Below are 14806 nucleotides of genomic sequence, written 5' to 3'. Positions count from 1 at the left end.
GTCCTTCCCCAGGGGCTTGGCCAATGCTGCCTCTGCAAATTTGTGAAGTCATGATGCCATTTCTTGCATCCGATTTACAGCCATTTCCTATGAGATCTAACAATCAACACTGACTAACAGCAGGATAATTTGTGAGACTGTATGTTGATATGAGCCCTGCAACATGATACGCAACACAATAAAGGAATTACAATATTTATATACTGTGATACAGTTAGCAAGGCAATGTAGTGTGTTTTCTTTTATCAAATATTAGAAAAATAAAACAGAGCAAAAGTCTAAGTGGTACACTGGACTAACCAGCAGTCACTATGATCTAAAGGTATGACAGCGGGTTTGAATCCCAGATCATGCTGTTTGAGTGTTGCTCTCTCTGGGTGGGTTGATGGCATTTTTACCCCTCATCACTCCTAGTCAGCACAGGCTTCCGTTAGCTGATGTATCGAGCTGGACAACTGTTTTTTCCTCTGAGCATGCTAGCTACCTAGTAGTGCTGCATTGACAGAAGATCCACAAAAGACAGAGTCTAACTTCATTTGTATCAGTGGAAGTGTGTTGTGGGGGGTGGGTGTGTTGGATACCTGGCTGTACAAATTGGGGAGAAAATGGAGTAAAATAAGAAATAAAATGATTAAAACAAAAAAGTACACCACCTTCTAAACAAACAAAAAAAGAAATAAAAGAAATAGCCAGGGCTTAAACAATACAGATAAACCAATCTTCACACATTAACTATTTGTTAAAAATCTAGTCTGTGTTGGAGAATTGATAAAATAATTAAAAACATAACTTTCCCATATTTTAACATATAGATTTTTTTTACATCCTTCATGATGAGGGTATTCAGTCGGTAGAGAAAGAACTGCAGTGGTTCAGAAGAATTTGAAATATATCTAACATGAATCAATCATCAGGAGTTGACTTAAATCCTTAAATGTGACCAATAAACCAAGATCTACTCGTTTTCAACGCACACACTTTTGCTGGACATCTTGCCACCGCCAAATCTGGCCAATAACCAGGCAAAACGGCTTCACAAGACAGTGGGTTAATGGTAATCATGTAGCTTCAGCAAATGCTAGCAAGGTAACACTGGATACTCCAGCTGAAGACGGTACACAGGAGGGGCCGACAAAAAGTGACACTCAAAGAAACTTGCTTGCTGAAAGAAGACATGAACAAACAATCGATTGATAAGTTAGAAAGCAATGCACCAAACACCAGGCATAATCATAATCAAGGAGATAAATCTAATTCTCTTGACTTGTGCCATTTTTCTCAAATAATCTAATTTATTGGTCACGAAACACTTGCTTTGAATTTAGTTTTTATAATATCAACAACATGTTCATTTGTATATTCATTTACATCTTTCTCACTGAGGAACACTATTTTAGGAGAGCCCAACAGAATCAGAATATTTGTGTTCAACTGAACTCAGCGAAAAAAGGTTTTTAGTACATAAACCTACACCAATAAAAAATTTCATGAATGACATCTACACAGATTAAAGTAAAGCGCAATGTGAAATTATTTTATCGTGATATATGTATACTACATTGTCTACCCCTAGTGTAAAATATGTAATAGTGTTATAGTAGATTTTAGTCTGATCACAAAGAACAGCATGGATGCATTTAAAAAAAAAAAAAAAAAAAAATTAAAAACTCCATTACTCCACACTACTCCATTTCCCCACAGGCCAAATCTGGGGGCTTTATAACCCCTTTAGTCTACATTCAACATTGAGCACAGTGACCCTGAGCTTGTATATTGCTGATCCCACTGTACTGTGCAGTGCTTTTCTACATCATCTAAACTGTGAAAGTAAACATTCAGTAGTGTAATGGTTGCATATTTCTAAAATCACTTATTGGAAGTGATTGGAAAATCACTTGTTTTCCTGAATGTTTTTCATATTTTAAACGCTTTTACAAAAACAATAAACATCACCAATTTTAATGTGGTTTAAACAGCAATGTTAACTTTAGAACACAATTTTCAGACCCACAGCATCTCATTTTATGCTTTAAACAAAGAGCAGGATATTTGGGTGATTCTGAATTGCTGCCTTTTTTATTTCCATGTACCCCATTTACTTAATATATTACTCAAATACTCACGCAAAATAGTTTTTCTCTGTAATGTTGAGCTGAATTAACTTCCAACTTCTACATTTTATCTAGCTAACAGTTTTTATAAATTTGTCAATGGATATGATTCGACATATGGCAAAATCATTACCTATGTACAACATGAACACTGTTTTACACTGATGTACCAAATGCACCAATACTGTCAGATTTTACAAGCTGCTATAAATAGGCTGCATTGGACAGATTCCAATTAAACAGTAAGAATTATAGTCTTTGTAATGACAAATGCAGTTAATTAGTGATCTTAAGTACTGACTAGATCCACAGTCCACTTACAAAAGCGCATTGTGTATCACAACAATAACCTGTGACTCAGTTAGAGCCTGTGATATAATCAGAGGGGCGGTTGCTGCTACTCTGTGCTTTCACGTCATTGAATCTGCATTTATAGGAGCTTTCCTCTTAAAGCACAAAATACTGGGCGGAGATTATTATAATTAAGCATTTTCTGGATATACTGTGCGCTGTTTCAACACCTGGGTAAAGAAAGGCTTATATTTGGCTGTAATTTAGTGATTTATCCCACATGTGGCGAAATAATAAATCTCCACAAATTTGATAAACGTTAAAATAATAACTGTCATCTTAAAATAATTATACTCAAAAAATAAATGTTTATATATGTGTAATATACAGAGGAAAAAGTTACAGGACACACTTATAAACTGAATATTTACTGCACAGCCCTTATCGATGTGTCTCCAAGTCCTTCAAGAACTAACAATGTATTTGCTGAATAATAAGTATATCCCACGCTTTGATAGACGCCACTGTAGACAAACACACGCAATGTTTTTACTGAACTAGTCAATGGTAATAATAATATGACAATTCAGTCATGGTTTTTCTAAAAAGCAACTTCCTAAAATAAAAATAAATTATTTTTTATTGGACGTCATTGTAAAAAAAAAAGTCATTACAAATGAATTTATACCACACATTCACAAATGAATCGGCGGCAATAAACACTGCTTTTACTGGATCTGCCCCAACTCACAAGACTTCTGCAGCAAAAGAACCAGCATGATCTGCACATCTGTTAAATGTTTTCTACTGCCAAGTCCACAGCCGTGATCACAATTTTGATGAAGGCGATATATCAGGATTAATGGCCCCGGTATAAATATTAACATGATCAAAATAAAGAATGACATTTATAGACAATCACACTGAAACATAAATGCAAACAACTAAGAATCTTTAAGATTTAATCTGTGGATACAAGAATGGCAACGTCACAAAGAGGACAGATAAACGATCCAACGGCCAATAGCTTTCTGGACAGAGTGAGATCAAGTAAGAGGAGATTCAATTATCACTCAGTGTAAGGAGCTATTTTCAACCCAAATGCAGCCCGATATGCAAGTCTCACTTTCGGCTCTCATCTGAGGCACAGATAGAGCTTCCACAAGAGAAAAAATCTTTTTAACTCAATTATCTGCTTCAAACAAGTAAAGACAAGTCAATTTCCCATAAGAACCACCTGTTCTTAGTGCAGACGTTCTTTATTTATTAAGCCCTTATATTATTATGTTTCAGGCAGGATGTTCTTGAAGTAATTTAGAAGTTTCCGAATTTCTGCCTTATGTAAACCAAACAGTCGATTACCACAGTCAACTCTGATGAACTTCCCTGAACTTAAAAAAAAAAAACAGAAAAAAAAACACACTGACTGCAACACACACTTGTGAAACAACGGTTTTCTGGTGAACGTGAACTCTCATCAGCCTACTCTTCTCAGTTTTAATAAGATGTTCCATGCTGGTTTAAAACCAAGTCATGCAGTACTTCTTTAGGTAAGTTAAAAAAAAAAAAAAAAAAAAAAAAGGATTCCACGATAGTTTCATTTCTATCTACATCATGATGATCAGTGGCTGCAATGATAAAAGGCTTAAAACTAAAGTTTAAAGAAGCCAAAGGCACATAGCCCCAAGAATTAGTCGAATAGCGCACCCTTTTAGAGCAAGCTTATACACATGCTCTGTGATATGCCCAACTTTTAGCCTCTGAAACTCCTTGATAACTCCTTCTAATTTCACGAGACTAAACCCCAATGGTGTGTAAGGCACTGCTGCAGGAAGAAAGCCACATCTCTCCAAAAAGCACATGTTTTTTTTTTTTTTCTTTTTCATTTGTCTGTGAGCTAAATCTCAGGTAAACACGGCTCATGCAGCAAGACAACAACCCTTAGTACACCTCATTCTACCAAAGAACGGTTAAGAAAGAATAAAGTTAATGTTTTGTAAGGGCCAAGTCTTGACCATAATCTAACAGAAATGTTTTGAAAGGAACTGAAGCAGCAGTTCAAATGAGAAAACCCACCATCATAAAAGAGCTAAAGCTATATTGTACCAAGGAATGGGTTAAAATTCCTTCAAGCCGGAGTACAGGACAAATTGTTCAGTTGCCCTTATTGCAGCACAAGTGGGTCAAACAAAATAATGAAAACAAAAATAAACATACATTTGTATTATTGGTAAATTATTTACATACTTATGATATATTGGTCATTTATAAGGGCAAAATGATCAAAGTGAAATATTGTTTGTCTCATTGAATTTGGTTCTTCATATCCAAGTTTAAATTTAAGCACAAATACAGAAAATCTGAAAGGGTTTTAGGCACTATTGAATGATGTTGCAGTGTAGTTTCCAAATTTGGACAGGGTACATTACTTTAAAAAAAACAAAAAACAAAAAACTATGAGCCCTTTAATCTTAAAAAAGGCTAATTATTTGCTCCCAACCCAAAGAAAACCTGCTGACATGCAAAAAACAGAGGAGATCATTAGCGAACTCAAATATTTTACAGGACAAGTCTGCTTGTTGCTGGACCGTGTATGGCACATCCTGACATGCACTTTGCTCTTGGCTCAGCGTGACCCATCACCGAAGGACGTGTCAAACCTGAGTCTGTAAGCAACCGGCTGCCTTAAAGAGATATGAACAAAACACATTTTATAACAAAGACCAAAATATTTGTAGTATACATTTTTTATTAATTATTAAGGAAGAAAGTATTGCCATTGGCGAGAATCTCAAACAGCTTTTTATCAGGGTGGGTTCAGGAGGCCAAAGTCACAGCAATAAAATGGGACTACACTACTGCACTTTTAGAGAAGCCGTGTCCGTGTGTGTACCCTGAGTCACTCTTCTAAACACGACTGCCTTTTTGCCCTCATACTACAGCAAAGCAGAGGAATAAAGCAATAAATTGGACACTAAGCTTAATGACAAATGTTATTTCTTGTAGATGCAATGTCAGACTTATGCAAGATTATGTCAGATTTATGTCATTTGTTATCTTTTAGACAGCACTGTAACAGGTCAGACATCGGTGTAACAACTTTCATTAAACTGTCTTGAAAAATAATTTTACTATCATTTTTAGCATCATTTAGATACTATTCACAGCTCTCCCTTAGCCTGGCATGACCTTATCAGAGAACAGTGGCTACTGATACAACATTGTTTTGTTTTCCAATGCTGAAGGCTTAAGTGTCAGCTGAGTCCAATGCCCATCAGATATACTACCGTAAGATGAGCATCAAAGGCTAGGTTCACATTACCAGGCTGAAGTGACTCAAATCTGATTTTTTTGCTTATTGTAACTCAGATCTGATTTTTTTTTCATGGCTGTGTGAACGAGCCGAATCCAATTATTTCAAATCATATATGAGTCACTTTCATATGTGATCCTAAATCAGCTACATATTCAGCTACTGATTTATGTAAACAATCAAAACGGAATTCATGCGTCTTTTTGCTTTTACACATGCGCTACGTGCTTCTCTCTCATACCCACACATCTCTTGGTGCAGCTAAGCAGCTATAGCTGCAAAAACAGCAAAAGCAAGACGCCTGGCCTTTTTTATCCTCCTCGACCTGAGCATGTACTTCAGACCAGCTGTTTACTCTCCACTCCAGCAGAAGATGCTCCACATATGGGCTGCTAACACATCCATTTCCCTTCATAAAGCTACAAGTCATCTCTCAAATATGATGTTTTTTTTGTTGTTGGTGAAGAAGGCGAACTTTTATACATATATCAATGTGCACGTGTGAGGCTTTTAAGGGACAGATTTGTTTACATTACAAACAGATACAGCTCACTTACTTTTGTGACTGTGAATAGTCAGGAAGAATCATTTTGATAGTAAACTGCCTTAGCAAAAGTAGCATCTCAGTTATTGCTATTCTAGCCAGTAACACTACTACTGTACTGTACAAAGTAACTTTGAAGAAGTATGAACATGACCAAGTAAAAAATTGTGTATAATGCTGCAGCATCCCAGTCATGTTTGTGTTTAATTGTGTAATATAACAGTATTGTTATATTGTTACATATCCTTACACTTTCATTAACAGTTCTGTATCTGTATCGGCTTGTCCATAAATGTCCGTTTTAAAACGGTCATTTAAGTAGTGTTCAAATAAAATGTGTAATTCCCACAGTGGAGTAAAATGGAGTTAAACTCCAACAACTATAGGGGGAACACTGGGACCAAGGGAGTACTGTTTTCCACAATTCTTTGCTTTAAAGAATATTGATCAACTGCTTTTTTAAATACAAAGTGGGCATTATTATTCATATTATTATATTATTGTTTAGTTGTACTTAGCTGTGTTCATTTGCTATTGCATTCCACACCTGGAGTGCCATAAAATAGGACTGGGGAATGGGCAGAGGGGATCAGAGTCTAAAACACAAGCAACTTTCTGCTGTTTCACACTGGCTAAAGCACAGTCAAGAAATCAATGCTGAAACCTAGCGGCTTCCTTACTATATGATGACACATCCTGGTTATTTTATGAGGAAGTACACAAAGTATCTCACATATTGGTCCTTTAATGGCACCTAAAGGATGTCAGTGGACACTCTGCTTCATCAAAACTAAGGATCAGATATGTATTAGGATTTAAATGCCAATACCTAGTCCGTTAAAAATGGACTGCCACTGGAATGGATAAGGACGTCCCTAAATCAATCAATACTCGTGTAAATCAAAATCCCGCAGAGACAACATAGAGAGCACCATCACCAAGAATTTTAGCTTTATGTAAACCTACTTGATGCATTTAAATTTTGGGTGTAGAGCATTAAAAAAAATGTCCTTACCTGTATATCCTGCAAACCAACCCCACGATGCCACCATTGCCAGCAACCATCTGAACATCACGCCTTCGATGTACCAGAAAGTCTGACTGTCCATTATTCTCAAAGGCTGCAGCACAATCAAGTACAGGCAGTAGGATGGGATCGCAACACAATTATTGATGAACATGAAGATAAAACGTAGCAGTGCCTTCAGTAAAATCCAGCCCAGCCTGTGGGCCGCTTCCAGGAAGGGTGCCATTCTGCAACAACCTGTCTGTGGAGAAGAGAGAAAAAAAAGCCACATAAGGAAAGGATCTGTCAAACAAACATGCAGTACTGTAGAGGTGCACAGTTTCAGGACTGTAGACATCTGTAGTTTTCTTAATTTAGATTGATTACGTTCCAGTTGACTCTCCTTTTAAGTGGAATGTATCGACATTCACGCAATTAGGCTCAAGCAAATGACTGGATATTGCTTTCTGAAATGTCTACTAATTGCATGCCTTGCACTGTTGATTAATAGAACCAATAAATTGTTGCAGTTATGCAAAAACATCCAGGCAACTACAAATCATCGCTGCCATTTTGACATAATGTGAATATGGCAATGGTTCTCTGCCAATAAATCTGCAAAATGACTTCTTATATGGACTTCCAGAGAAATTAAAATCTTTCTTTTGTCTATAAAGATCACATTTTTTAATATAGGGTTCTCATCTGACTGTGGTGATCCATTTTTCCACCAATTCCAAAATTTTTAACTTGTATTGTCGAAAACATCAGTGCCTTTTTGATCCTGTCTCAGCTGGGATTTAAACTCTTTCTTGGGGAATGGCTTCATTCACAGTTCTGAGCTTTTCCAACTCAAGCACATTATGTAAAAAAGCGGGAAAATCAGCTAACTGTGTTGGACTCTTGCCCTCAGTTCCCCACCCCTGCCTTAGTGAGCTATACCATCGAAGGTGCACCCTTTTTTAACCATGTCAGAGCAAAACAGGCTGAGCACAAATCTTTATACAGCTTTAAAAAAACACTAAACACGTCAAAAACAACAACAACAACAACAACAATAATGTTATGAGTCACAAAAGAAATCTAGGTACAGAAATAAACAACAAGTGGTGATTAATATAAACTAAAAACACAAGGATGCATCCCCACTGCCAGCTCAACACTAGCCACCACCATTCATCTCCATTACTGTCATTTTGATACTTTCACAACAAATTGGCCAAAAGAAGCATTTTATTACCTTACAGTGAAAGTGAAAAAGTTACATATAGCAAACTACTCCTGTAGATAATATATACATTTTTGTATATAAAATATACAGCACTATTGGCTATTTGTACAGTATTTCAGCAACACTACACATGCAACAATACTGCACAGTCAATGTCAGGACGTCTATCTAAGCAAATAATTAGAACAACACAACCAAATGTGTTTTCTGACTAATTTGCATAGTCCTTAAACAATGGCTCTACAACACTATCTAATAATAAAAGAGCACTTTCTTAAAAGTCTAGAACACTGAACTCCAGTTCCACAAGCAGCTCACCTGACTTACTTCTATAAAAGACTTACTACATACACTTGGTCTAAATGTTAACACAGATTTAAATATACATACATAAACAAACATAGCAGCTAACCTACAGCTCAGTTATTTGTGCAGAATTATATTTGAAGATCATGATACTAAGGCAAACCACAAACTCTGCAATAACACAGAGACAATGATGAATACCTATGCAGCTCACCTAAAACCCCCTTCCCAGTCTTTCCACAGAACTGCAGCATCCACAAACTGAGAAATAATGACTCAACTGCTCACTTCCCACCCAATGGCTTACTTATTAACAGATTATTAGCATATTCTCTTAATTATTAACTGGTTATTAGCATACTGGCTTAGTTAAGACACAGAATCTCATACTGGCTTTACCAATAACACCAAATACCACACTGACTGATTAGTAGATCTGCTTTCTCCAGACACTTCTGAAGTGTTTGTTGCCTGATGTTAATCATGATTGCTGACAAATCTGTACACATTTAAACAGTAATAACATTACAGCTTTATGAAATGGGTGTGTTTTCAGTCTAAATGCGCAACAATATTTAATCTGAAGAAGAGTAAGGATGAAGTTTGCTTGAAAATGTAATGAGCTGACCAGAGTTGAAGAACATGATAAATATAAAGATAAAGCAAAAACACTGCTGAAAACATTCAGCTTAAAAACATGTTTCAGGTCGTGTGATCTAATCTTGGATGGTTGAGGTTAGAGCTGCACAACACTTTGTGTGTGCAATATATATATTGTGATTTTCAAAAATACAGGAATTTTCACCAGATTCACCCTCACCTAGACATGCAGATTGCTTCTACAAAAAAAATGTAAAAAGAATGGGTGGCTCTCAGGAGTACAATGAATTCCAGCATGGTTCTGTGATATGATGCCACCTGTTCAACAAGCCAACTGTCAGGGATATTATTACAAAGATGTAGAATCGACTGGGAACGACAGCAACTCACTCTGTCAATGTAAAATAAAGTGTGGTCAGCTGTGGGATGCTGAGGAGCATAGTAAGCAGAGGTCACCATCTTTCTGCCAAAATCAAACACTTTAGACCACCAAACTTTACATGGTTCAGATTAGCTCAAGAACAGGAGAGTGTAGAGAGCTGGAACGGGTTTCCATAGCCAAGCAGTTCCATCCAAACCTCACCACAACAAAAACAAGGCAGACAAGCGGATACTTTTGGCAATACAGTGTAACTATGTTGTGCAGCCCAAGTTAAGGTGGTAGAAAAGCTGGTCACTCAGACAAAACATACTCTTTTATTCTGTCTGAACGACAAAACATAAGGTTAGCTTGTTGACCAGCATAGTTTAGTGTTGGATTTGATGTTTTAGTCATGCTGGTCAGGCTGATAGACCAACTTGTTTAAATTAGCTAGTCAGCCAGCTTAATCAGGTTAGATACAGCTCTGGAAAAAAAAAAGAGACCATTTAAAAATGATGAGTAACTTTGATTTTAACAAATTGAAAACCTCTGGAATATAATCAAGAGAAAGATGGGTGATCACAAGCCATGAAACCATGCTGAACTGCTTGAATTTTGCACCAGGTGTGGCATAAAATTATTCAAAAGCAGTGTGTAAGACTGGTGGAGGAACATGCCAAGATGCATGAAAACTGTGATTAAAAAACTTTTTTTATTGATTACTGAACTCTTAAAGATTTACGAATATGAACTTGTTTTCTTTGCATTATATGAGATCTGAAAGCTGCATCTTTTTGTTATTTCAGCCATTTCTCATTTTCTGCAAATAAATGCTCTAAATGACAATATTTGGGAATTTGGGAGAAATGTTGTCTGTAGTTTATAGAATAAAACAACAATGTTGATTTAACTCAAACATATACCTATAAATAGCAAAATCAGAGAAACTGATTCAGAAACTGAAGTGGTCTCTCCTTTTTTCTAGAGCTGTATGTTTAAACCACAGCCAAACCATCAAACTCCAACAAAACGTAGCCGGTGCTGGTCAAGAACCAAACTTTTAATATTTGCCATCAGATTTAGCATCTTCAACAGATTTAAGCTAACGGTTTAGGTGAGCTTAATGAAGGAAGCTAGTTAGCTAACTAGCTAACCTAACCTACATATAACCGTTCACATAGCCAGCAAACATGCCTAACATTTAGACAGTCTGTATATATTGTACATTTTATTATTTTAAAGACATTAATGCAGTATGTCATCCAGTTAGTTAAGTTAACCTAACTAACTAACCTAGCTAAGCTAGAAACCTTTGAAAGAAGGCGTTATTTGGAGCGCAAACGTTAGGTTAGCCTGACATGCTAACGATAACGTAGCCTCTACGTGAATGATAAGAGTCTGATACAGCCCCTGGGCTAGCTAGCTAGCTAGCAGGTTAATGTTATGATTAAACGTAGGATTATCGATTTAAACTTATTATGACTTTACCAGACACATTATTTAGCTTTTAATCCGCAAAATGTAGCCTTTGTAGGTGAGAACACGAAGTGACACGGGCTGTCCCTTGAAAAACACAATCTTTACAGCTAGCCGAGCAGAAGAAGTTAAACAGTTGTGTTAGCCAGACTCAGCTAACTGCTACCGTTAGCCAAACAGATAAGGGGGTCTGTCTGCTCGGTGTTTAAGACTTAAAAGTGGGAGATTAGATAGTAAAACTTGGAGCCAACATTTACTGGAATTCACCACATTGCTATGTTAGGTAAGGTAAGTTAAGGTTAGCTAACCTCGCTAACTAGTTAGTTAAACAGGGGCTTTCAGTAGTGACCCCCTGTTCCGTCGGGTTACGCTACCCATCGATATGTGCTTCCTAAAGGCACTGCGCATGCGCTGACCTACAGTTATTAATTATTTTTCCAGATTTTTTTTTTTAAATACATTTTTCTTTCTGTTTTGTGCATATGACAACATGGCCTTATTGTCATTGCACAAACGTGCAAATGAAAATTAATATTAATAATAATAAATACAACAATTATTGTTAAAAACAAAATACAAAAGTAGTTCGTAATGACCTCTCACTGCCACAACAACAAACTGTACAATGATACAGTGACTTGTGCTCTCCAAAGATTTACACAGACGTCCTCTGAGAACTTGCTCTAATATGATCCTTCTTTTGCAATTCTGAAGTTAAATATACTACTAGGGTAGCACGGTTTGACAAGGTAGCACAACTCGACACAACACCCCTACTAACACCCCCACCCACTCACCCCATGTCCTACACATTGAGGTCTAGGGAACACATGCCTCAGTCAACCAACCCAGACTAAACTCTAGTTATATAGCTGATTCCCCTCAAACCGTTTGTGAGGTTAAAATATGGAGGAACAAAAAGTACCACGCAGTACTAGGTGCAAAATTGCTCAAGCACCAAAGAAAATATAGCTAAAGACAGTGCACACATATAGAGAGAGAGTGAGTGAATGAGTGTGTGAGAGAGTTAAGACTGGCGAGGACACATCGTTTAACCTCCAAATTAAGCTTAAAATGAACTAAGAAAGCTGCCAGCCCAGCTCAAGGTGACAGATGGTGATGATGATGGCAATTAACCTACAACAACTCAGGCTGCGTCCAAATCCCACACAGCTACATAGGTTAGCTAGCTTAGCTAGTTACCACTAACGTTATATCTAGTACACATACAGATCAATGGCGTTCCTAATGGAGGTGTGTTTCCCTGTGTGTTTTGGGCAATAACGTAACCTAAACAGCGTATAGCGGTTTAGGACGCAGCCCGCCCTCTCGAGTCTCGTTTGCCACAAACACACGTGTTTACGAAACACAGAAGTCAAAGGTGATCACAAATATGTGAATAATGTATAAAAAATATTTTAGACGTGCTATTGTAGCTAGCTTTCTAACTGGGTTAGTGATAGAGGAGTGCTAACCAAGATGAAGTTGTCTCCTTTCTCGATTCATCCGTTCCACCTTAAATGGTGCAGCAGTTATACTCGGACGCCATGGGCGCCCGAGTGTATCTGCTGCACCATTTAAGGTGGAACGGATGAATCAAAGAAGGAAACAACTTCAAGCTCATGAAGTGCTGCCATTTGCGGCTCTCACCGTGCAATATGCCGGACGACGAAGAGCAGCCAGCCGGGGGAAGAGCTGGCAGGCAGGCGGGCAGACAGGCGGGCCCGATGTCAAAGTCACATGGAGATCAGGATGAATCCAAAAGCCCTAAATCATGATCATGATCTCCGCGCCGCTCTGAGATGATGCATTGGCTGGGAGCGAAGTTACAGCAACATGATGCTGCTATGAATAATAACAATGCCAGTTATTCAGACTAGCTATTACTATTACTGATATACAGCCAGCGATACCAGTAGTTAATTCAGCGGATGATCATCAGCAGGAACTGTACAGCCGCTAAACCCCGCGTTTGGCCTCGAAGTTGATGGTGGTTATGGAGCTGCTGCTGCTGCTGCTGCTGGAGGAGGAGGATCCGATCCGCTGGTGGAAACTCGTAACGGTACTCCAGTAGGAAGAGAAGAAGATGATGGAAAGAAATAGATCAGAAAAATCCCCAGAAAGACGAGTCCGCGGGGAGGGTGGAGTGCAGGAGGCTGGCTGGGTAGGCTGGGCGAGTAGGCTGCTGGTCCCGGGCCGTGTGGAGGAGCTGCTGGCTGGGCTTTCAGTGCAGCGAGAGCCGGAGCTCAGCGGAAAGACACCGCGCAGCTTCCGCGCTCAGGCAGCCGAGCAGCGCCACCAACCGGCCCGCGCTGACCGGGACACACCGGCCCGGGTGTTAAAGGGCCCGTGTCAGGGTTAGTCACGAACAGAGAAAGGGCACATATAGTACTTTATTTATTTATTTGTTTGTAATACCTGTACACAGCATGCATCTTTAACTGCAATACCTTGTAACTAGCTTTTAACAGAAAAAATACCTCGATAACTATATATTTTACCATAAAATATTATTAAATTATTAAATCCTTTTTAAAATCCTTAAAAAATACCTGGATAACCATATATTTTACCATAAAATATTATTAAATCATTTTTAAAATCCTTAAAAAATACATGGATAACTATATATTTTACCAGAAAATATTATTAAATTATTAAATCCTTTTTAAAATCCTTAAAAAATACCTGGATAACTATACATTTTACCATAAAATATTATTAAATTATTAAATCCTTTTTAAAATCCTTAAAAAATACCTGGATAACTATACATTTTACCATAAAATATTATTAAATTATTAAATCCTTTTTAAAATCCTTAAAAAACCTGGATACCTATACATTTTACCATAAAATATTATTAAATTATTAAATCCTTTTTAAAATCCTTAAAAAAACTGGATAAATATACATTAAATATACATTCTAATTATTAAATTCTTTTTAAAGTCCATAATTAAAATCTTTCAGAGATGTTTATTTTTTGCATTGGTGTGTGTGACTCCAAATCATATTTATGCTTAAAAAAAAAAAAAAATATATATATATATATATATATATATATATATATATATATATATATATATATATATATATATATATATATATATATATAAATAATAAATCCATAATGTTTAGTTCATTTAAAATACACATTTTAGTTGTGTCCCTTAATTTCACTCATTCCTACAACTCACATTTGGTTCTTCAAAAGACCGAAATTAGGTTACCTCATTTGTTTTTCTGTATATTTAATCTTATTGTAACTATGATTGAGGAGGTCAAACAAATAATAACAAAAAAAAGTATTTCTTTATTAATGGCACATATGTAATGCATATCATTTAAAGCTGATGATTAAAAAACAACCATTACACAACCTTTATTTAAGTAGTTTTGTAATTCTGACCTTAAATTAATGTACATTTAAAGTTTATATGGTTTTACACTCACAATGCTTTTAGGTGAAAGGTGCCCCCTTCAAATTATATATATAATATTAGTTCATATTTTAAATGTCTACACTGCAAGAACACAATACAAGCTCTACAGATAAAATAAGAT

At 36.8% G+C, this 14806-nt stretch overlaps 1 protein-coding gene across 3 annotated transcripts in view; it reads right to left on the bottom strand.

The window, feature by feature from the left end:
* Window positions 1-13493, bottom strand: part of lpgat1 (lysophosphatidylglycerol acyltransferase 1) — a 63828-nt gene extending 50335 nt beyond the window's left edge. Inside the window, exons 1-2 of one of the 3 annotated variants that reach the window (XM_049485056.1) lie at window positions 12890-13493; window positions 7275-7527 (exon numbers count right to left, since the gene is read on the bottom strand). In XM_049485056.1, coding sequence (XP_049341013.1) covers window positions 7275-7512 — 238 coding nt within the window. In that variant the 5' untranslated portion in view covers window positions 7513-7527; window positions 12890-13493. Of the gene's footprint in view, window positions 1-7274; window positions 7528-9016; window positions 9038-12889 lie in introns of those variants that run through there. The other 2 variants (XM_049485057.1, XM_049485060.1) reach the window with 2 other exon arrangements.
* Between the last annotated feature and the right edge of the window lie 1313 nt (window positions 13494-14806).

This window comes from Astyanax mexicanus, chromosome 1, assembly GCF_023375975.1.
Source record: "Astyanax mexicanus isolate ESR-SI-001 chromosome 1, AstMex3_surface, whole genome shotgun sequence".
NCBI classification, from domain to species: Eukaryota; Metazoa; Chordata; class Actinopteri; order Characiformes; family Acestrorhamphidae; genus Astyanax; species Astyanax mexicanus.
Note: the sequence above shows the minus strand (reverse complement) of the source record. Positions and strands in the feature narration are given on the sequence as shown.